Source organism: Paramacrobiotus metropolitanus, unplaced genomic scaffold (genome assembly GCF_019649055.1).
Source record: "Paramacrobiotus metropolitanus isolate TYO unplaced genomic scaffold, Prichtersi_v1.0 Parri_scaffold0000080, whole genome shotgun sequence".
In the NCBI taxonomy this organism is placed as follows: Eukaryota; Metazoa; Tardigrada; class Eutardigrada; order Parachela; family Macrobiotidae; genus Paramacrobiotus; species Paramacrobiotus metropolitanus.
The window spans coordinates 450,412-473,714 of record NW_026570300.1 but is presented as its reverse complement, the minus strand read 5'-3'; the positions used below and the strand labels follow the sequence as shown (position 1 = coordinate 473,714).

The 23,303-nt window shown below is 40.5% G+C and overlaps 4 protein-coding genes across 7 annotated transcripts; 1 reads left to right on the top strand and 3 right to left on the bottom strand.

Annotated features, from left to right (window-relative positions):
- Positions 1–4,215: 4,215 nt before the first annotated feature.
- Positions 4,216–9,883, bottom strand: LOC129595618 (uncharacterized). Of its 4 annotated transcripts, none has more exons than XR_008691347.1 (6): positions 9,441–9,883; positions 6,243–7,946; positions 6,007–6,084; positions 5,546–5,815; positions 5,250–5,486; positions 4,216–4,806 (listed from the first exon to the last, which is right to left on the bottom strand). XR_008691347.1 is itself a non-coding variant. In XM_055492677.1 (5 exons), the coding sequence occupies exons 2-5, from the start codon at positions 7,943–7,945 to the stop codon at positions 5,406–5,408; spliced, it is 2,031 nt and encodes a 676-aa protein (XP_055348652.1). In that variant the 5' UTR covers position 7,946; positions 9,441–9,883; the 3' UTR covers positions 5,042–5,405. The 4 variants fall into 4 exon arrangements, 1 of the variants encoding a protein (XP_055348652.1); XR_008691345.1 differs by having other exon boundaries at positions 5,647–5,815; XR_008691346.1 differs by having other exon boundaries at positions 4,216–4,693; positions 5,647–5,815.
- Positions 9,884–12,234: 2,351 nt separating this feature from the next.
- On the top strand, positions 12,235–15,735 carry LOC129595580 (acyloxyacyl hydrolase-like). Its single transcript, XM_055492629.1, has 13 exons — positions 12,235–12,455; positions 12,599–12,755; positions 12,836–12,944; positions 13,280–13,483; positions 13,569–13,639; positions 13,706–13,754; positions 13,911–14,124; positions 14,200–14,350; positions 14,433–14,507; positions 14,616–14,919; positions 15,097–15,199; positions 15,292–15,368; positions 15,452–15,735. The coding sequence occupies exons 1-13, from the start codon at positions 12,299–12,301 to the stop codon at positions 15,581–15,583; spliced, it is 1,803 nt and encodes a 600-aa protein (XP_055348604.1). The 5' UTR covers positions 12,235–12,298; the 3' UTR covers positions 15,584–15,735.
- LOC129595581 (uncharacterized) lies at positions 15,501–18,227 on the bottom strand. Its single transcript, XM_055492630.1, has 6 exons — positions 17,899–18,227; positions 17,447–17,578; positions 16,989–17,116; positions 16,671–16,800; positions 16,213–16,388; positions 15,501–15,922 (listed from the first exon to the last, which is right to left on the bottom strand). The coding sequence occupies exons 1-6, from the start codon at positions 17,947–17,949 to the stop codon at positions 15,865–15,867; spliced, it is 675 nt and encodes a 224-aa protein (XP_055348605.1). The 5' UTR covers positions 17,950–18,227; the 3' UTR covers positions 15,501–15,864.
- Positions 18,228–18,664: 437 nt separating this feature from the next.
- LOC129595629 (glycogenin-1-like) lies at positions 18,665–22,859 on the bottom strand. Its single transcript, XM_055492688.1, has 8 exons — positions 22,850–22,859; positions 21,778–21,907; positions 21,192–21,366; positions 20,941–21,103; positions 19,936–20,038; positions 19,697–19,859; positions 19,552–19,609; positions 18,665–19,324 (listed from the first exon to the last, which is right to left on the bottom strand). Exons 1-8 carry the CDS (start codon positions 22,857–22,859, stop codon positions 19,149–19,151), a joined length of 978 nt encoding a protein of 325 aa, XP_055348663.1. The 3' UTR covers positions 18,665–19,148.
- Positions 22,860–23,303: the final 444 nt, after the last annotated feature.

Genomic DNA, 23,303 nt, shown 5'->3' with positions numbered 1-23,303 from the left:
CGTAGTCTGACTATATACTCGTATTTTGCACCGAGCGCGAAGCGCGAGGTGCTGCAATTAACTGATCGTCAAGTGATGCACGCTCCATAGCAGAGCATACATTTCCACAGCAGAGCCAAAAACCAAAAAAAGCGTACGTAACACTTTTCCAATTTCACAATCCAATACCATTTTCCAGTGGCATTGGCGAAGTTAACCAGAGAAGAATTGTTAATTATCTTTATCTTTAACACTTTAACAAAATGCTCCAACCAAACAGTTGGCTGGTGCAAAGAAGTTGGTAGCCGTCTCTGTAGCTCTCTGAATTTCAGTTCGTACATGTAATATCGTACTTTCGTTTTCAATTTTTTCCGCATACTTACTAGTTACTATGTGGAATTTTGACACAGATCACTCTGAGAAATCTGTGTTTAGTTTATGACGGATTTGTTCATAAAATGACAGCGGAATAAAATTAAGTATATATCTATTATTATATATCTGAACAAAAAGGTCGAAAAACATATCTGCTGTTTGCAATTCACCTATTCAACTTTCAGTGTAAACATTTGTCGGTGAGTATCACTCCCGCTCGGTGCAATGATGTGGTTATCAACCACCACTAGTATATTAGTATAGGATCCAACGTGTAACTGAAAGGTCAGGATGATTCTGTCTGTTCTGAGCTTCTGCGTCTGTCTATCCTCTAACGGGGAAAAGATGGAAAGTAAAGGGCACTAAAGGTTAGCCTCAATCCTGCCTGTTCAGTTGCCGATTCTCTGCCGGATTCCCATTCGAGTATTGAAGAGATGCTGTACATCAGTACATGTATCGCAAAGCTAGACGGTCGGTATTCCAACAGCAGTCATACAATCGTAGGGCAGGCTGGGCAGCAGGTTTGCATTCGCATTGTCCTACGACAGTATTAGCGGATACTCACCTCACTCTCCATACTATCTGCGCTCAGAAAAAATTATTGAACTGGAACACCTAATTGCTCGTTTCCCAGGACAAGAATGCTGTGTCCAGAATGAACAGTGCTTGTCAAAATAACGTACTGAGTTCAGGCATTCCGAAATTCTACTCTAGAAAATCCACGTTGGAAATACACAACTCGTACGCAGATGAACGCATGGTTCCGATTTAACTGGCATCAGTGAAATGTGTATTTTCCCTATCAGTATCCAGTATCCACACCGAATTTCTTTTGCACGACTGCATTGTTTTACAAAGGAAACCTAAATAGATCGAAAAACTACACCCATGTCACCGGTGTAGCCATGATGAAAGGGAACACTGGAAGCGATGGTCCGGTGGTATGGGTGCAGTTTTCGATCTATCGCCTACACTTCTACGGAAAATCAACGTGTAACAAAGGTTACAAATGTTCTGTCTGTTCTGAGCTTTTCTGTGCGTCTGTCTATCCTCTAACGGGGAAAAGATGGAAAGTAAAGGACACCAAAGGTTAGCCTCAATCCTGCCTGTTCAGTTGCCGATTCTCTGTCGGATTCCCATTCGAAGAGATGCTATACATGTATCGCAAACCTGAACTACATGTATAGAAGTATAGACTGTCGGTATTCCAACAGCAATCATACAATCGTAGGGTAGGGCAGCAGGCTTGCATTCGTATCGTAATACGATACTGTGTCGTCGACTCAAGTTGGCACTATTTTTTACACTGCGCCAAATCCATGTTGTACAGCACCGTGCACCGTGCAGGCGTGCACTGAACTGCTTGAACAATATCACACAATCAACCCGGGCGGCTGAAAGCGAATTCCGTTAAAAAAAACGACCGAGCGTATTGTTTTCATAATTTTAAATTATAGGTGAGTTTTCATAATTTTGTCAAAAATATTACACCCGAGATTTCGGGGAATTCTTCCAAATCAGCGCAGGTCCCCCGTGCGCAAAGAGGAATGCCCCAGAATTTTGAGTGTCGTTTGGGCGACCGCTCGTGGTCGTAAATCTTGGGGATGCGAGTTTCAAAAATCGGCCTTAACCGTTTTGTTCTGAATTTTACGACGAATCTGACGGTGTATTCAAAGAACTATCAGAAAAAATCTGTAGGAGGATTTCAATTTTGTAAATTTAACGGGGGTCTCGATACGGGCCTGATAGTAGGCCGTATTTGGCAACAGTCGCTATCAACCGCCCAGGTTGATTGTATGATGCTGTTCCAGCAGTTCAGTGCACGCTTGCACGGCGCATGGTGCTGTATAGCATGGATTTGGCGCAGTGTAAAAAATAGTGCCAACTTGAGTCGACGACACAGTAGTATCAGTGGATGGCTCCCCTCATTCTTCATTCTATGTATCGGTGCTCAGAAAAAAATCATTGAACTAGAACACTTAATTGCTCGTTTCCCAGGACAAGAATGCAGTGTCCAGGCTGAGCAGGAGAATATGAAATGAAAAGGAATGCAGGTCAAGACAACGTATTGCTGTACATCAGAATAGTTCAGACATTCCCAAATTCTAGAAATTCCACGTTAGAACTGGACAACTCATACGCAGAGTCGCAGATAACGCATTGTTCCGATTTGACTAGCGTCATTGAAATTCAATTTTCAATACGCACACAATTAATATTCTCTTGCACGGCTGCAGTACTCGTACGTATTTTGGTTTTTTTCGCATTTATTCTTAAACAATCCACGCGCCTGCGTAAGGCTTCCGTAGGAAGCGTTCCGAAGGAGTTTTTTATAACTGACAATGCCAACTGTCTACACAACAGAAGTAAAAGTAGCCTTTTTTATCATTTGCATCATTAATTTTAACGGTAAAGAATAACACACATACACATAAAGTTAAATGTTTGAATTGTGGTTACTTTTGACTCCCTGTAAGATAATATGTGTCACAGAAATGCAAAGGATACAGATTTGTAAAGCTTCCTGCTGGTAGTAATATAAATGTTATGGATTGCTAAAGGATTCAGTATCGAAAAAGAGAAAACGAGGCGTTTGTCGAAACCTTGAAATAGTCGTCACATGCTAAAGTTGCTGCAGGTGGCCATCGAAGTACGAAATTACATTCATGTTTCAGGGCTTAAGACAAATAAAGAGGTTAAAAATTTATTAATTTATTTGTCGATGATTTAATTTAACGTCAAAGTTTTTTTTAGCTAAACCTGTCAAACGGCAATGTACAGATACAGCGCTATGTAGGGATTTTCCGTTGTATTACTACTTTGTACCTTTTGTAGACCGGCATCGTCCGATGCTTTCGGTAATTAAAAATTACAATAATTCTCGACATTATCTGCAGTCAACAACATAAATGTATTTTGCAGCTTCTAATTGCCAATTTACAAAACCGAGGCAAATTTAGAATCGGTTTGTCTGAAATTTCAGGCTGTTAACGCTGCAAGCGGTAGTTTAAGCGCTCGAACACCAAGTAGCCAAATGTCTCCCAGACAGCTTACTGGAAGAGAACAAGCCTCATCCCCAGTATTAAAGCGCAACTTAAAGCCGGCGTGTCAGCCGACCACCGCTGATCCCATCAGTTCGTCTGGCGCTGAACCAGCAGCCAAGATTGCCGGCAGCCGAAAGAAACCAGAGTTAGGCAAAGGACGCCTGGAGCGAGGCAAACAAATTTCCCATCTTGGCTTGTTTCCTTTAACGGAAAACAAACAAGTACAGCGGCAGTCAACCTCCATGACAGCCGAAGCTGGCGATGATCATCTGGCCAATTTGGAAGATGTCATTTCTTCCAATCAGCATGATCACAAAAAGCACTCAACGGCAGGTTCGTAACCGTTCATAATAATACGACTATAAGTACAGTTTGTATGCGCGCTAACATTACCGGTTTATTAATTTTGAGTTTTTGACTACTCTATTCAGCTGATCGTAAACATGCGCTTTTATTATGCAGTGCGATCCATTTGCTTCTGGTTTGATGTTGTGCCTGTAATACTAATGTGGGACCGCGCCCTTGTTTTTATAAACCATTCAGCCAAGATCAGTTGTCAGGAACTGCATTAAGTACGAAATCTGCCTTCACAGGTTTTCGTTGTTCTTCTGTACACATATGCATGAAGGTTCTATAGCTACGGTGTATATTTTATTTCAGATGCCTAATTAATGTTTCTACATTTAAGATGATTTTAATTTCAATATTTTTATATCGGTTTCTGCGCTATTTGCAGCATCAGGTAGACAGCACTTTCAAATAATAATTATTACAGTAATATGCTTGTAAAAAAAGGGACGCTTATCGAGAAGCGCCAGAATTCCCAGCCCAATATCCATTGGCATTTCGTTGTCAGCAGTACTGTACAGATACAGTAGTTTTGCAGCTATGAAGTACAAAAGCCGACCCAAACTTCCAGTTGCGAAAGGCATTTAAATCCTCAAAAATAACTTAGTTATCACGAAGCAAAAACTGTTCAAGCGCTATAACTTAAGAGCAAGTGCACGAAATGCATCAATGCAAATTTTTATTAATTTTAGCGCCATGGAAAAAGCAAATCGATCTCGTCAGCAGATTTCTCTTGGACTATGCCGAAAGCCATCCACAGTTTTCTTCGCAGCTCACTTCCTGTCGTATGAACATCGTAAGATCGAACCCTCTTTTGTGTCACGTTTGTGTAATTTCGTATCTGGCAAGTAGATTTCGATGGGTTTGGATGTCGTCTTCATGTAGAAGATGAAGATCAAATAGAGATGCCCTCGTAGAAAGATTAAATGCGGACAAGTGCCTTACAGCTGCAATTTATACAGTACCGTTATCAGACTAGCGAGTATTTTGCCGATTTTTCGGAGGGACTTCCGGCACGCAAAAAAATATTAACAAGCGGCATTATTTCCACGCAATATATCTGCGAATAATTAATAAAGTAAATCTTGCTGCTAGTGACCCACCTGTAGTTACGTGCACTAATTTTGCAGATAAGTCGAACAACTGCATGGGTCAATTGTAGCAATTAATGCCCAACTGATATAAACCCTGGTAAATTACTAAAATAAGTACAAGGAAAACTTGCCAAATTTTTGAGTCGTACGTATCGTTTACCATTTTTCAAAGTCGTTTTCCAACTTTTAACTGCAGTTTTTCTTATCACCCATAACATACATCTTAAGAAGCATCTCCGCTTGAAACAACGATGTTTTCGCTGAAAGGGGTTAACTCTCTGTAATATCTGGTTTTTTACTTTTGGGTGCAGCCAAAAATATGCAGCCCTTTTGATAGCGTATGCTTTATAATATGCAGATTTCTGGTGAGTTCCTTACAATTTCGATACATGCATTTGTATGTGCTCACAGTTGCAGCTCGCCTCAAAGATTATCACGTTCGCTTGTCCTTAGAGGTAGCCGACATGAAATCAGCTTTAAAGGTAGCTGTAATTATAGATTATTGGACTGAAGACGATGAAATCAATTAAAGGGGATCAGCTGACATTATCCATAACGCTCGATATTACATCCACGGCTTTCGATTCCAACGATCCAAAAACCAAAAATGGTCTCCGGAAGATGCCTGGGCCAGTGCACAAAAGCCCTGTCAAGTAAGCGTAAAGTGTTATTGACAATACCATTGATAGCGGTATTGTGAGATACCGGCGCGGTGATGATGGCACGTCGTTAATTCAATTATGCGATCGATGAGTAAACCTGAATATTCCTACGGTAGCTGTATTGTTAGAGTGTGCGCTTCGTACAAAGTCTGTGGTATTATGGTTTTTAATCAAACTTGTTGAACAGCACACATGTGTCCTCTCCCAAAGAACCGAGACAGGATGTTGAGCTGCATGAGCCTCCAGCATCAACGGCACCGGAACAGCAATCTGACCATAATTTGGATATACCGCCCAATGATACCGCATCCAGCTGAAAGCGGTGTTGAAAGATCCGATATTAATTATGAATTATATTTTTTCACAAAAGTTTGGTAAAGATATTACGTTTCGGTTGCAATTATGTATGGATGCGCAGGGTTTTTAAGGAAAGAATATTATGTATATGCGATTTCTGTTAATAATAACCAAAACTAAATGTTAATGCAAATTTATATATCTGACTTTAAGCGGCCAGTTCGTGAAATCTGCGATATGCATCCAATGACGATTAGTAGCTCGTACGCCGATCCAAAGGGACGCCTACAAGAAACAATTGGCAGAATTTGCATGATAATCAAAAAGGATAATATTTAGGAACTGCGACCTAGATCTGTACTGCGGTAAAGGTGTAAGTATAAAAGTAAGAAAGGGCAAGAACACAGTCAATAAATTTGTGTGCTAAAAACTGCGTTTATTACCCAGATATATCCAACATTTTCTTCGTCATGTTTTTACAATCCAGTTCTTCCACCGTTCCAGACTTATTCAGATATAAACAAAATTTGTACAAGGTACCGGCTTTCAGATTGCCAATTGTATATCGCCGCACCAAGTGGTCCATAAACACCGTACGAATCAAGGTGAAATTCTCCCCAATCCATTCGAAATACCGCACGCGAAACTGCGATGCAATGGACGGATCGGAATTATTCCACGCAAAGGTCACGTACTGGTGGGTTATCATCAGCGGGATGATGACCACCGGTGCATAGGTGACAATAACCTGTACGGTGCGGTTGACCGCTCCATACTCACTGGTCGCGCGACACAGGTATTTACCGCTGTTGACAAAATTCAACGGTCGCAACTGCAGCATTCCCGAAATAGAGGGCATGGGTTGTTCAATCTTGCGTCTCTCATCCAGTCGGAACCAATTAATCCGGGCAGTGGAGGGAAAAGCGGTACACTGGATTTCCAGGACCATGCCCAGATCCATGGTAATAATTTTCGGGAATGTCGGAATTATTTGCGGTGACGCGATAGACCAATCATACATGTTTTTTTGGCTTGTTAACTCCGGGACAGTGAGGATCTGTCCTTGCCAGACACAAGTGGCATTGTGCGGTTGACTGTGTACAAGATAATCTATATTGATTGGGCAGGAAAGTGGGACACCGATGAGCGAAGCTGTCATGTCGGACGCAGCGGAAATGTCCAGCGGAACTTGTACAATACTACTCCTGTCCACATTCATTACACTGACATTATTCATTCCCACAAATCCGTCTTCAATAAACGTCAGATTGTAATTGTGCGATAAATCAAGAGTATTTACACCGGAAATCCCACTCAATGCTGAGGAGGCAATTTTCCATAAGTACGGCATAAACGACAGATTGAGGTGCTTTGTCTCAATGCCTTGCAGTGAGCCGGCATCCAGAATAACAAACGCATTGCCGGAAATGTCCAGTGTGGTAGCGTTGAGGTGTTCACATTTGAGACTGGTGATCCGGTTGAAGGAAATATCCAAATGGGACAAAGTGAGGAAATTCAGCCAAAGGTCACTGAGATTATTATGCCCAACGTCCAGGTGGGTTAATTGGGATAAACTAGTAAATACGCCCACTTTCAGGGAGGTTAAGCTGTTCTCCGCCAAATCCAGCACTCTTAGCCGGGGTAAATCGAGCGTATCACTATCGACCGTCCGTATGGCATTGCCCCGCAGGCTGAGTGTTTGTAAATTGCGCAGTAGCTGGAAAAAGTCATTATCACCACTGGACACCCGTGGGATTAGATTATAACCCAGATCGAGATGCTGCAGATGGGGCAGTGATAAACGACCGAAGAAACCCTGGATCATGTTGTGCGATAAGTCCAGTAGGCGGATCTTGCCGGCATTTTTTATTCCCACGTGCATCGTAATGGAATTGTTTCTCAGCAGAATGGCTTCCGTGTCAGAAGATAAATCTCGTGGGATGCGCTTTAAATTCCGACTGGAACAGCTGGTTGTACTGGATGTTTGCGTGTGGTTGAGGAGTCGGACATATATGTCGCGATTTTCACACCGGCACTCCACAGGACATGAGCCGGAGACAGCTATTGTAACGTTTGGCTGCAGCCATATACCGATGTCCAGGATAAGTAGTACTTTGGCCACATATTCCCGGGAGTGTATAGGCATCCTACAAATTTAACAAAAACAAAAATTCAAAAATTATCGCAGATTACTTTGCTAATGTATTTTGACTTAGATCTTTAAGCAAAAATTACGCAAATAATGAAATTACTGTAGATGTGCCATTCTAAAACAGCATCAGTTACTGTAAGACAGTAATAAGAAAGGCCAATTTGCGTTTACTGTCAATTTTAATTTTCGCTTTGATATATTGTTACAGCACGTAAATAAAGCAAACAGCACATTTCGAGTAGCAATTACATTCTTAATTTGTTCACCATTCTTTAAACAGTATTCCTAAAACGTTACTTTTTTTAGATTTAAGGGCAGCGTTTTTACTTTTTCCACATTCATAAGGCTGGAACAAACCAACGTCTGCAGAAGTTATTTAATTCTTGTTACTAATAGATAGCGATATAAGCGATAAAAGCGATAACTTCCCGTGCGATAAAAGCGAAATTATAATATATCCTTCCTGTTTTGCCAGACCTCGTTCACATGAACATTTTCCTGTATATAGGTATTTCTATGCAAAAATCCAAATTATTTAAATCTGATTTGTGACTGATTCCAGAATGCATGAAAACCGTACTGAGCAGCAGATTAATCATTTTAATAGCCTTATTTGAACAGCAGTTTGGTCGGCAAATAATATTGTTTATCTTAGCTCGAGGATTCATCTATAAAACATAATCTGATGCGCTGCTTCTATATGCATATTTCGTTACCAAGTATCGGTTTAGTTATCGACATCAATTTTAGAATAGGTTAAGGAAACAGTATCAAGTTTTCTTCCTAAATATTTGCTGTGATTACAGACACAGCTCCTCTTTGCAAACAACTTTGATCGATACATTGCGCTTGCAGGCCAAAATTAAGACAATATGTTGTAGTTCTCACTTCCCAGTACGGTATGTAATATTTGTTGGAAATTATACTTTTTTTCTTACATCGAGAATGTCTTTAATGAACAGTTCTTTTGTCATGCTTTTTGCCCAACTTCACTGCACTTAAAAACAAGGCCAAAATAACAATCAAAACTCACATATAAGTTTCTAATCGATATTTTATCGTAGAATGTAAACAGCGAGGAATGTATTCTAAATTAGAAAATCGTGAGCATCCATAACGGTACAACAGATGTGCATCAATATTTGCAGGCAGAAATGTTAAATTAGTCGCAACGGAGAAAGCAAACCGGAGACTGCTAACGGTATATATAATTAATTACGACACTAGCATGCAGCTTTGTTTAAACAAATTTAAATCTCTATGTTATTATTATCACAATAATTTCAGTTTTCGAATAAAAAAATTTTTGCTGTCCCATTACAACACTTCTATGACAAACAGAGATAAATAGCTTTCTAGTGATTGTAATATTGTATTTGTAATAGCTTTCTTGTGTATTTCTAAAATGCGTAAATAGCAAATCTAAAATGGGTATCGATTAATTATCTGTTTTACGAAAGTGTTTTTAAATGTTGTTATTTCGACTTACGAAATTTGGTTATTATTGTAGACTACGTAAATATGCGCGGTCCTCTCACGTTCAGTGTAACAACGATTTGGAATTCCGTCAACAAATCAGGAAAGTCAAGAGCTTGTAACAGAATATATGGCCGATCATCATCCTGCAGTGGTTAAGATGGCTGGAGCGCACTTGAAAGCGTCTGAGGCCATGGGAAAATGAGGCATGCATGAAAACTCAAGCAAGCCATTAACTTAGCCAACAATTAGGTCCCCATGGTATTCTACGGGTACAGTATTGGGCACACAAAGTCAAAATGCCGGCTTGTAATTCGGGAGAAAGAAATTGCACAACTGTTTTTGGCGGCATTGATCACGAATACACAAGTTACGTTTGCTCGCAGACATTTTATGCCGACAAATTTGCATGGAATCTCTAGAGAACAAGGATAAAGATTCAGAAAAGTTTGGGAATGTCTGTCAAACCATTTGTTATGGACAGTTTGACAGTTGCGAAATACGCATGTGCTATGGGCTTGATTATCCTGTCAAAGGGGCGTGGTTCTGGGAGGATAAAGAAATAATAGGTTTGAGGACAGGAATTCCAGTGCTGATCTTTGAAAACGGGCTCGCCAAAATGTCTTTTCTACATAGAGTCCAACATAAGTTCACTGGTACAGTATATTCATTTTCTACAGTCTTCTTTAAATTTGAGTAGGTTCGTAAATTTAGGCGAGACTCAAATTAAGTTTAGAGACTGTAATTTGTAAGTCTTAAGACTATATTTTATATATATATAGTTAGGTGCCATTAAGGCATCAATTAACATAACGCTACTGCTAATCAAAAATTTACGATTATACAATTTATTACACGTATATCTCAAATGCTTAACATTAGGAATCATTTGAGGCGAGCATAATTAAAACTCTATTTTTTTGCAGCCAAAAGTACAAGTTAGAACCCTACTACGCTAGCATAACGACTGTGCGTATATTAATTATAAACAGTTTTTCGATACATTGTTGAACTCTGCAATATGCATATAAATATTTTCTTTTTTCTGTACACGTTGCTTAAATTTTCAACGTACACTTCGTTTCTCCCCTTTGTACTTCAGAAGTTTTCTTAGTTTTGCGAGTTTCGATTGCATTTTACGGTAATTTCTTCGGAGGCTAACAGTAGGCGGTACACCGGATATGATAGATATGTGTTTGGAAGGATTGGTTATTGAGCGATTTTCTGCTAGTCAATCTGACGATCTTGTGCTGATCCAGTGGAGCTTAGCTTCTGCGGCCCAATCCTGTTGTGCCCAGTATGGCTACTGCGCTCCGTTAACTATTCCTACATCTCTGTCGAATTAAGCTGCTCGGGATTGGGAGGCGGTGTCCCTCTGTAAAATTGTGTGACGTGACAACAAATGCGATTAGTATCTGCACAAGCGCGCGCAATCGCAATCGGCACCCGACATTCACACACACACACAGCGGACGGAGAAAAAAATATTTTCTGTACAAATTGAGATTTGAATTTACATTCAAATGGTTTCGTCCATTAAAGTCCCTTGAGATTGTAATGAAGCAGAATCTTAAAGTGCTCCTCAAACCACAACGCTCTACTAACCATCCTTTTCGATTTTCTTCCAACATGGGCACTTCCGCTTTCTCAGGGTATTGCAGTGCACACTACCGTCAACCGGGCAGTTCATAGTACTTGTAAATGTCAGATGCACTGCTGCACAGTCCATATGTATAAACAGATTTAAAAAGAAACCGCTCTACGGAACTATACGCGGAAGCCCTATAAACACTTGTATACAAGTGTTTATAGGGCTTCCGCGTATAATTCCGTAAACATAACAAAACAAAACAAATAACAAAACAAAACAAATAAACATACAAACGATACGTATCGTTTGTATATTTATTTGTTTTGCTATCTCAGTTTACATAAATATTCAATAAGACAAGTCGACAACACACGTTTGTTACAACATATACTTTGTATGTTAGGGCGCTGTCACACTCGTAAGCACACTTTTATTCGGGAATTTCGCTAAACCCAAAATCGCAAAAAAGGTACTACAGTCGAACATTGACTTCTGAGTATGTATTATTATGCTCGTGCAGTTTTTTGAACCGTTTCTGGTTTTCTTGAAATGTGAGCCTAATTAACGTTTTAAGGCACTGCACACGTTCTGGAGTTACATTTTGCGCATACCTATTATTATTATTTACCTATATACTCGTATATTTCATAAAATTTACATGCTTCGATCTGTTGCAATTGCTCTTTATTGCAATCAGGTATTAATGGCGCCACAGTCATATAATATATTTCTAATTTCTGTATACAGATATGTATATCAACACGAAGTGCGGCCTTCAGCGGCCATTCGCTATACATACTCTAATGACCGTACTTACATATCTATACATGCCAATTGCCGCCCTTATCTTATCTAAACCAAGCCACCTGTTTAAATTAAATAAGACAGTGTGAGAAGAATACAGTTGAAAATAAATTTGTGCTGACCCAAAAATTAAATTTACGTATGCACAAAATTAATCGCCTTCTCTGTTATCGTTGATAACAGCTAGAACAATTCCTAACTGATAAAGAAACCGCTTTGAAAATTATCTGCTTTGTGCAAGGCCGTATTAGGCGTTTTATTTCAGGTTTCTTCGTACTGATAAGTAAACCAACGAACCAAGCGCAGTTACAAATAACTTATCAGAAGGGTTGTTAGATAAGAAATTTGCTGATATTGAAATCATATCAGTCACGTTTGTGTATAAAAATAAGGAAAGTTCTGACAACAGATGCGTGTCAGCTTTCTTTTCTAAGGCAGGTACTCTAGCAGCAATCGGTGCTACTCACGTGCTCAAAATGAAGGTCATCTCTGTTTTGCTGTTTGTACTGGCTGCTGCCCAACTGGGATACAGTCGTCCACAGGCTGGGCGCCCAGTGTCCAGTACCGCCCGTAACCCCATTCCCGGCCTTCTTCGACAACCTAAAATGGATCTTTTAGGAATCACGTGTGCAGGTACTTCAGTTAGTTTAGTAAATAAAATTAATCTATGAGAAGCTCCAAACTTGCCATTTAAGATTACTTGCAGCTATAAATGACAATATGTGACCTTAAAACATAAAATTTATTTGATTTGCATGCTGTTATTTGCTTTTTAGCGTGTACGGTAATTGCTGGTGTTACCGATCAGCTGGCAGAAGTGCATGGCGAAAGCTACGGAAAAGCTTTACAGCGTTTCTGTAATGCCTTGCCGAGCCCGTACAGCGGATTGTGCGGAGCATTCCGCTTGATTTTCGGTGTTCAGATCACAAGCTCGTACGTACTTAAATAACTGTTTTCTTTCGTAAAACGTAATGTTTATTTGTAAGGAACCTTAACACATGCTTATGTTACAGGTTAAATAAAGGTGAAACACCGGATACAACGTGTATGGCGATGAAGCTGTGCTCTGAACCGGCAAATGGAGCCGGTATGTGTCACCTTTATCCATCCAAGCATGCCAAAGTACGTGGTGTTTCCAGAAGTGTCCCGTTTTGTCCCAATCTGTCAATTCACCTCTTATCCTTTTATTTGAGATGCGTTTCATATTGACCAGCATGGTATAATTAAATTATCTCCGTAATGCATAGCGGCAGTAAAATTTTAAATACAAACCAAATCGACAATTAGCTGTATGAACATATCACACATATCACATATATTCTCTTGTTTGTGTCACTTGTTATCTTGTTTGTCAGCGGTGTCACATTTATTGAGTAAAGGGGTCTGGTCGCGGACGGTTACATAAGCAAGTTGACCTTTTCTGCTTAACATTTCCATTACGATCTAGCAATTTGTAGGGAGCTTCTGCAGAGGAGGTTCGAGCTCATGTCGATCAGTTAATCCGAGAACTTCCCGCGGCAACACGAGCAGTGGATCCCCGTTTGAACATTTGCGATATTCCCCTGTTGGGAAGCTTGATTTGCGGCTATCTTAATGTAGAAGCTTTCGCCATCAATTTGCCGGCAGATGACGATGATGATGACGGATTCAGCGACAAACGGGTAATTAAGTCTTTCTCATAAGATGATAAATAATGAATGAGCCACACCGGATAAACAAATTTGTAATACTGAAGCCTCGTTGCAGACTTTGAGAGGTTCGGATTGGCGAGGCAAAGACTGCTCCGATCGCAATGCAAACATTTATCCTGGCCGGAAGTAAGATTGGCAGTTGCATGCATAAATTGAACTACTATTTAATGGAATAATCTATTTGGATTGTAGGCCTTCATTTGGCGATAACGTTGCCGACACCAACTGCAACGGAATTTATGTAAGGCACACGCTAACTGCGCCGAACTTTAAAATAGTACAAAAACAGTACAGAAAACTGATACTTCCTTAATTATTGGCGATAACATGTATGACATTTTATACACAACAACCCCAATTTAAAAAAAAAATGTCATCTTGCGTGTTGTTCCTATAGGGCGTTGACCCAGGAAACAATCGCCCGTTTGAGGAGGCATTATGTGAGAACTCACAAGCCAAAGGCGTTGTCGTTCTTGGAGATTCCGTTGCCGCTAATTTCCACGTACCCGGAGAATGGTTTAATGCCAGTTTAATCAATTCCGATTTGTTCAAAAATCTTACCTACATGATGGACAATTCGTTAAATTGGCCGCACACATCTGTTTACACCGGTAAAAATTATTGGGATTACCTATCCACTTAGTCGTCAAAAATGAATTTCGAAAACAGAATTTTCAATTTTACAGGTTTCGAGAATGTAACCTGGTCCATTATCGATGGAACCACGGATTCCGTTTATCTGCGCATGCGAGAGCGAAATCTGTGCAACCATCGCGATTATCAAAATTTAGGTGTGAACGGTGCTACAATGATGGAGGCCAACGGATTCGCTCAAAAGTAATTAAAAAAAGCTCCACTGCGCTTTACATATGATTAAATTCTTCCCGTGTACATGTAATGCATAATTCTATTTTTGCAGTCTCCGAAGAAATTCTAATAACGACAAATCTTCTCTTGTATTGTTTGCGTACATCGGAAACGACGTGTGCGATTAGTAAGTCTTTTAAATTATGATTAACTATTCTTGTAGAGCTTATTATATCATTTGCTGTTTGTAAATCGACTTCCTGTTCACTGACGATAAATAATTCAAATTTTATAGCGATGTCAATAATATCCCACACTCTCTGGACCAAATGACCACCGCGGCGGAAGCCCGTGTGGCGTTGGTGGAAACGCTGACCACTTTGGACCGGAAACTGGCGCCCGGCAGCCATGTCGTCGTCATCGGCGTCGCTGACGCGCGACCTTTCTTTGCCGGCATTCATGACCAGATTCATCCATTTGGATCACTGCGGCGCGATGTGACATATAACGATTTTTACACCTGGTTGTCCTGCCTGGATATTAATCCTTGCCCAGGCTGGTTAACGCGCGACGACAGAATCCATAACTATACTGCGCAGGTACGCGTACTGACATTGCATGGCATGCTCTTGAGGTAGTGGTAAACCGACACCAGTTTTGCGTTATTTCGACCAACAGATAATTTTTTTATACCATTTGTTTTGCTCGCGCGAACACTGACTTATATCATTAGCCTTTTTACAACAATGTGGCAATAAACATCATTTAATTTACAGCGAGTTTCGGAACTCAATGAGGCACTGGAGAAGACCGTGGCAGAGTACAAAAACCGATTCCAGAATCTAGAGCCAGTCTATTTAGCCAATCCAATTTATGAAGGTAAGGCAAGGCTGTATTCAAACAAACGAACACATTTGGTTCTTTCAAAAAAATTAAATGCATTGTTAACCCGCATTCTCGCATGGTTGCAGTTATTGCTCGCCAGGAAGCTCTTGGTGGAAAAGGTTGGCAGTTGGTCGAAAAGTTTGATGGCTTTCATCCTAATCAGGTTAGTAGCCATTTTTTAGCTTGAAAATTATATGTATACGAAGGCATTGTGCTTGATATATTACTTTCTTATTTGCATTGCAGAAAGGTCACAAGCTTTTGGCAGAAGTAGCCTGGGATGCCATGGAAAAGACTCATCCGCATGTTCTCGGACCAATTAATCCCAACAATGAGCGTATTCGCACACTTTTTGGTGATCAAGGAGGCCATATTTAAGCGCTCTACGTCTTCGTCAAAAGCGAGTACAATGTTTTTCTGAAATAAGGATCTCTGTTTGGAAGTACTACTCTAGTTGGGTTTATTTATTGCCACAGTTTTAGTTGCCGGTGTATATCGATCAATAAAATACTGCAGAAGGAATCAAGAAAGCTTTACTTAATTAATTAATTAACAATCAAATTCATACAGCCCGTGCTGGAAAATGTTATTTAATGAACTCTTTTTCCAAAGAAACCGAGCATGACTAAAAAGCACCACTTAAAACATGGTTTCCCGTCTCAACATGTCATGAGTGGATCGCGAGCCATGGCATATTCCCGATGTCGATAAAACAGCCTGCAGAAAAATTACATGTTAACTTTTCTCATTAAATAGATGTTTTTTATATTTTGTATATGACCACGTACAATATAATACACGCAATCAGTTGCGCAGCTGAAGCAAAAACAATCGAAAATCATGCCTCTAGACTCTAATGGAAAATTTTCCAACTTAGACGTGCACTTTACAGAACACAAACATATGGAAAATTTTTGAGTGTCGCAAAAAAGAGTAACCGTGACCGTACGTGGCGCAAAGTGGTACGTTATTAACAGAATATAAGGACTGACCAAATAATTATTTACCTGACTAGAGGCGGTGTGGGGTGATGCAGACTTTTGCATTCCGCAACGGAAGTCCAAATAGCCCGGCTGAAGTCAGGGGCAACGCTGCGAATGTCGAAAATGCATTCGTATTCGTCGATCAGATCGGGATTGGTTACGTCGTCAATATCTTGCACTTGCACGCGCAAATTTGCCAACTAAGAATTAACCAAATACACTGTCGCAATAAAATTAGAACTACGCTATGTGACAAATTTTATGTTTACATCGAAAGATGCCGGGACGTACAGATACTTACTGTAAATTAGATAATTCATTACAGTATAGTTATTCAGATTCTGGGCGGCATTTAATTACAAGTATGCAATTGCATTATAGACTATTGCTAAATGCCAAAACTAACCTCAGTTGCATAAGTACATAAACCACATATATCTATATAGTTAAGTGCTTAATATAGACGATATACTGTAACTTACATTAGTGTTAGCACAAACGTCCCGGATAATACTGCGCCCTATATCAAAGACATCGGTGTTGGAGATCTCAAAAACTTTCTCAAAGCTGGAGAAGGGCTTCGGGCCTGGCCAAGTGGCTAAGGGCGTTCGTCTGCAAGCAAAAATAAAGCGACGCTATAATTACTGAAGTGAATTCAAGAAGTTCCAGTGGCATCTTCGGTACGTCCATGTTTTTTTTTCATATAACAGGACATACTGCAAGCAGTATTGACTGCATCTATACACGCATTACTTCCTACAGTAGGCAATGGAATGGGAAACTACTACAGTTAGACTTACGTATCCAGATCAGCCGTGAACAGTGGATCACACTTGCTTGCTGTGTCGCAGAACTTGTTGTTGTACATGAGGCTTTGCGGATTTTCAAAACGAACTAACTGCACTTCCACTCGGATTCTGTTGGTGTCCTGTTACAATAAACCAAAACTAAAACTATTTGTCACATGCATAATGGTTTTACCCCGAGACCGTAAAGAACAATTTACTATGGAGTAGTTGTTTATGAGGTAAACTGCAACGATGACAAAATCGCGCTTCCATTTAAAATATGTGAGTTTTAGTACTATTGCACTTGTTGTGACCACAAGCAATAATTTTCAGAATGCCGAAAATGCAGTTGCATGTCTGCTTTGTGCGATTAAATTGTACAATCACTGCTCGTACTTTTATGCGCTAACAAAGTTGTCAGGCGATATTAACACTTTTAGTTTTAAACCTTCAGTTCAGCATTCACCTACCAGTAATTGCTGACCACCATTGACCGGGCTGCCGTTAACATTGGTGATCTGGAACGAACTTTCGCCACTGCTACCACCGGAAGGCTGCACCGGTCTGCCATTGACACTGGTAATTTGAAATTGTCCTTGCACCTAATAATAAGATAGCAAAAAAATTAATAACAATAAATTCTTTTGAATACACACTTTGGCGGATACATAAATTTCGAAGTCACGAACTACAAATTTGTATATTTGGGAAAGCATCTGCTGAAGAATGTACACAAGATCGCGCATAGATAGATCGAGCGTATAGATCTTAAATATATATCAAGCGTATAGATCTTAAATATATATGTATAGCCCAGAAAGGTCAGAATGCGGCATCGCGTATTTGTATAAATTTTCCAATTATAGTGGCAAATAAAACTGACTCCAAACAGATAATAAAGTAAAGAAAGGGGATTGCTTACCAGCGACAGCGCTCCAAAGGAAGCAGCAATCCAAACATGTAGACCTGTCATTGTGTATTGCACTTCAACAAATAAATCTTCTTTTGTACGAGTACGAAACTGTGAATGCACACTACGTGCACAATAAACCTACAAAGCAACAGAAACAAAACGAAAAAATGCGTGAAGCGCTGATGGTGAGAGCAACAACTATTTTTGCACCGATGGCGTCAATGGAGCCGGCAGATTTTTCGGATAAGTGTTGCAGTTCACACCGTAACATAATCTGTGCGCAAGGTAGAAAAGTATTAATATACCTGCGGCTAGATTTTTTGGTAACCACTCATGCTTTACGGCTACACTTTACGAGAACGCACCTTGCAACTGTTAGGAACGGCAGCTTTTAAAACGGCCAGTACACAGGTAAAACACTCTATTTGATGGTATTTCGTGAAAAATGATGTTGGCGGAAAGTTGAAACGCTGAGTAAGCCGGCCACAAACACTGACTAACATAGTAAACAGATCCATTGTCACTTGTGAAAGATGCACAATCGATTTATGGACCAATAAGGTCACGGTGTAAAATTTCACTACGAAGGATATTGCGCATTGTTCCCACTGACAATCTTGCTGCATGATATTTATGCTCTCCACAACAATTGGCACCAGCAAGTGTTCTGTGTCTTGTACTGGTCAAACTTTTGCATAAAGTTTTAAGGGTTATCATTTTTACCGATTGACTCTTGGAGATTGAACCATATTCTGACGGGTCAAGAAATTATCGTCTTGTTTAATAAATAACAAACTGAAAAAGCATGAAGTGTGGTTGTATAGTTCAGCTGCAATTGCACAAACCATTCAGTCTATTAAATTCTTCAGCGAACATCGATTCTATTCAGACCGCCGTTTTCGAACAACAGCAACGGTACCGATGGCAAAGCAGCCAAAGTTACATACACCTTGGGAAATCTTATTGTTAGAGCAAGCAGATACTTATATTTCTGAGCAATGCACATAAGATACCAGTGCTTTTCCCAGATGCGTTGATTTTTATAAAAGAAATTGTTTTAAATTCACTTTTGTGCCAGGCATTTTCATGTCGTCCGCATACTTGTCTTTACCCATCTGATTTTATTTTCCACTACCGCGTCATTTTCTTCGGCATTTCGTTCGCGGAACTGCGCGTTGTCAGTATGCTGCACTTTGCTCGCTTTCCCTTGTTATAATCGCTGAACTTGTTTTAAATCGGGATATTCCTCTACTACGGCTTTATCCTTTACTCGTTGGGATCGTAGCCGTTCCAGAACGAGCTTTAGGCAGCCAAGCGATCATAAGCATAATGGCAATGAGGACATTTGTCTTAGCTCCGTAATGCGGATCCATGGCAGCCCTCACAGACTCTCGGCGCACAAAATCCATCCAGCGCTTACCGATGTTCTTCAGAACTACAACAGCAGCCATGTAAAATTCAACAGCCCGTAAGCCATTATGCATGGATAAAAAGTCAAGACTGCGCTTTTCACTTGCATGCTGCAATTTACGCATACAAATACATCTGTCTATACAAGTAGGGCTGGCGTTAATTTGAAAAAAAGAATTGAAGGTAATTATAGCAGCCAGTCCGGCGTTAATTATGAATGCCTTACCGGGATTATCATTATGAATGCCTTACCGGGAGATAAAACTGGCACCATGATGACTGGTACGCACACCAGTAGTCCCAGTCGCGGCTAAAGCAAGGGGCATTATGATAAATTCCAGCCCCAAAATTTGAGCAGTGCTTCTGCAAGGCACATCCACATCAAACTACAACTCACCACTTCAGATTCCACACCACCACGGACGCTTATATTGAACGCCTGCCACCACAGTGATAAGAAATTCCCCAAAACCGGTGAGAAGGAGCCACCTGCCGCGCTCGTTCTATGCCATGGCTTGATGCTCCCAAGAAAATGGACAATCTTCACATTCCTACCATATCTGCCAGAATCTTATCGTTACTGCAATTAAGTAATGAAAGCCTGAACAAACTTAAGTGCGTAAGCGTGGAACATACTGTTTAAATGCCGGCGACTCAATCGCTGTAGTGACCATGTTGTAAACAAAGGAAAGTCGTTTCCAGTCCGGGAAAAACTGATTCAACAAGCCCTTGTCCCCACCTGTTGGACGGCACAGCATTTTCACACAAAACCATTCGCAAACAAAAAATACCACATAGCGGTTTAAACCGAAAAACATAACCAAGCCAAGAATACGTGGGCAGAACAGTCAAGAGTAAACATAGCGCAGACAAACGGCTGTTGTGACCGCCAGGGAAATTGCGAAATATATTGGGGATACACGAAAATGAGCATATACGAAAACCACGAGACATGCCATAGAAGATGCAACTGGTTGGAAATTACGAATCCCGATCGTAGCCTGGATAGGTATGTAAACTAATGTTCCAAATCCAAAATGCCGAAAATCAACTATAAATAACTTTTACAACTCATTAAAATTTACTCACAATTGTCAGTTCGAACTTTGAAGTCAACTACAGTATGATGAGAATTTCAAACGTGCGAATGTCCTGCTACGAATGTGCCACTTTCAAAGAATTTGGTCCGATACATAGCGCCAAATTCGTGTGCATCCACGGGAACTTTCGCTGTCGCGCACTCCCAGACACTATTTTTGCATTGATTTATGACATTCTGTAGGCAAAAAACTGGTATGCGTAGGCGTGAAACCCGTTTGCGCGCGCGACATCCGAATTTTGATTCACCCGTAACTTTTCAATCGGATGTCGCGCGCTTTCAAACGGATTTCACGCCTATGCATACAACTTTGGCTGCAAAATATAAAGCAACGGAAAAGTGTTTGGTAGGGCGCGACAGCGAAAGTTCTCGTGGATGTACGCAAATTTGGTGATATATACCGGGCCAAATCCCTTAAAATAAAGTTTGTGCACTTCCGCAAGCAAAAAGCGAGTGCAATCAGAACAAACAAAATTTTTCGGAAAAATTCCCGGCGCACAGAAATGACCTTAAGTTGCTCCTGCAGCAGTATCATATTTTACCGTCAAATGATCCCTTCTCCAGTGCGAACTGAATAAGCTGAGTGTATGTGTCAGTATTCGGACGAAACACGAAAACACCAGTGTTAAAACAATCCGGCCAGCCAACATAGGTCACTGCGGATAATTCTTCGTGGTCAAAAAGATTGTCCACATTCTGCAGCACCTGTTAATAAAACAACATTAGCCAAACACCCTTTTTTTAAAAAATGTGGTGAACGCTCTGTTTGTTCAAGGAATCGATTCAAACCCACCAAACAATCAGCACTGATGAATACTGCTTTCTGAAATTGTGTGAGATTCCAGGCATAGAGTTTTGTCAGAGTGAAAGCAAGTTCCGGCCGAGCCAGCAGCGCCAAGTTGGCCGCATCCTTGGGATCCAAGACATTGACCTCTTGAATTACGTCATAAACTTTCTGCAATCTATGCCTGCAAAAAGAAATTTAGGCACAAGACCGAGAATATGAGGTTCAGAATTAAACTACATGGTAAGAAGCTGGATAAAACAAGACACAGTTAACGGTTACATCAAAATTTTCGATTTAAGATGGCAAAAATGGGTTCCAAAAATATGTAAGCATGGAGTTTTAAGTGGATCGCTTGGACAGAAAAGTAAGTGGACAGAAAATCATCCAAGCAAGCGAAGCAACCATCGTTAAACTTGTCCGTATACTGGCGTACAATGCATATGTGATATGCGTACTGTGCAATGTGTGCATACTGCATACATAATTGACAATTGTTATCGCGAAAATAAATGCACACAATTTACAAATGACACAGTCTGCCATCAGTATTGAACAGGACTCCTTTATGAACAACGAAAACTAGAAAATTTACCGCATAGCGTCGGATACGTCTGGAGTAATGAGGATGACCAATTTTCGAGTCGTCCCAGTACCGCGCAAAGAATGACCAAGAACGAGCGCGCCCAGTCCATATGAGTCGTCAGTACGAGGACATTTGGGTGCTGTGAACATACCCTGCACGATTAGGTTGCGATGAACAGCCGGCTAAATTAATGGCAGTCGATTGCCTCAACCGTGTATGCCATCCTGGGCGGCTGGCAAACCAGCCCTAATGTTACGAAATTGGTCGCATCCACGGATTTTAAACAGATTTTCTCCATAGACTGGGATGCTAACTTCAGATGCGTGTCATTCTTGATTTTGAAAATGAAACTGTTCAAGTCATATACCAAACGACAGAAAATTAACTTTCACGATTTTTGAGACCAAAGAAGTTGTGGTTTGTGGCAAATGAAACAAGTTACAGCCATTTTAGTTTTCTCGTAGACTTAGCATACAGTTCACGATCAAAGGTCCCACGCGGCGATTCTATGCTGTGTCTACGAGAAACTTCAAACAGCTGTAACTTGTCTTTCACGCCATAAACTGCAACTTGTTTGGTGTCAAAAATCGTGAAAATTAATTTTCTGCCGTTTGGTATATGACTTGTAGTTTCATTCAAATCAAGAAAGCACAGGCATCTGTTAGCATACCAGTCTATGGAGAAAATCTGTTTAAAATCCGTGGATGCGACCAATTTGTAACATTACGGGCTGGTTTGTCCAGCCGCCCAGGATGCATACACGGTTGAGGCAATCGACTTCATTAATTTAATGGCTGTTCATCGCAGCCTAATCGTGCAAATATATTCATAACACCATCGTAATCAAGATTACAAAAATGCTTGCCCTGCAAAAGCGAGTCCTGTCAAACCGGATTCCGATTTCCGAAATACTTAGCTTTCCTGTCTATGTCCAGGATTTCCGCCCCGTAATTTACAAGACACGGAACAAAGGCAGAAGCGCCACCACGTTACCAATGCGGGTTCAAGCGCTTGGCTGTTGCTGTCTGCATCTTTCGTGCCAAAATCAGTTTACGGTACGAAACGGCAATGACAAACTTACCTGAACTCATTTTGCAGACAGAATACAATGAAGTACCAACGCAAACAGCCGACGATGGAAACTAGAAGGGTGTCTTTGCACTGCGTTAGTGCACTCCGTATAAAATTGCCAGGGACTGTTAGGACATGCAAAGAGCCTGTCAGTGTGGCCAAAATCAAGTGGAAGCGATAAACAACAATATTTCGAAAATGCCACAGCTGGAGAACCTTTTGTACATTCATATGACAGCAGCTAAAAGTAGATTTTCTCTGGCCCGTGGCGTTAAGCCTTAATCACCACGGTTCCTCGTTGTGTTCCCTCGGGAAGCGAATGCGAAGAAAACTGAAATTTCCTTGCCTAGTGTACCGTAAAATTCCTACTGAATAAAAAAAAATCCACTTGCAAAACACAAACTGAAACAAAGACTAAACTAAACTAAACGAAACTTGGTAGTAAACTAGCTAAACTTTCGTGA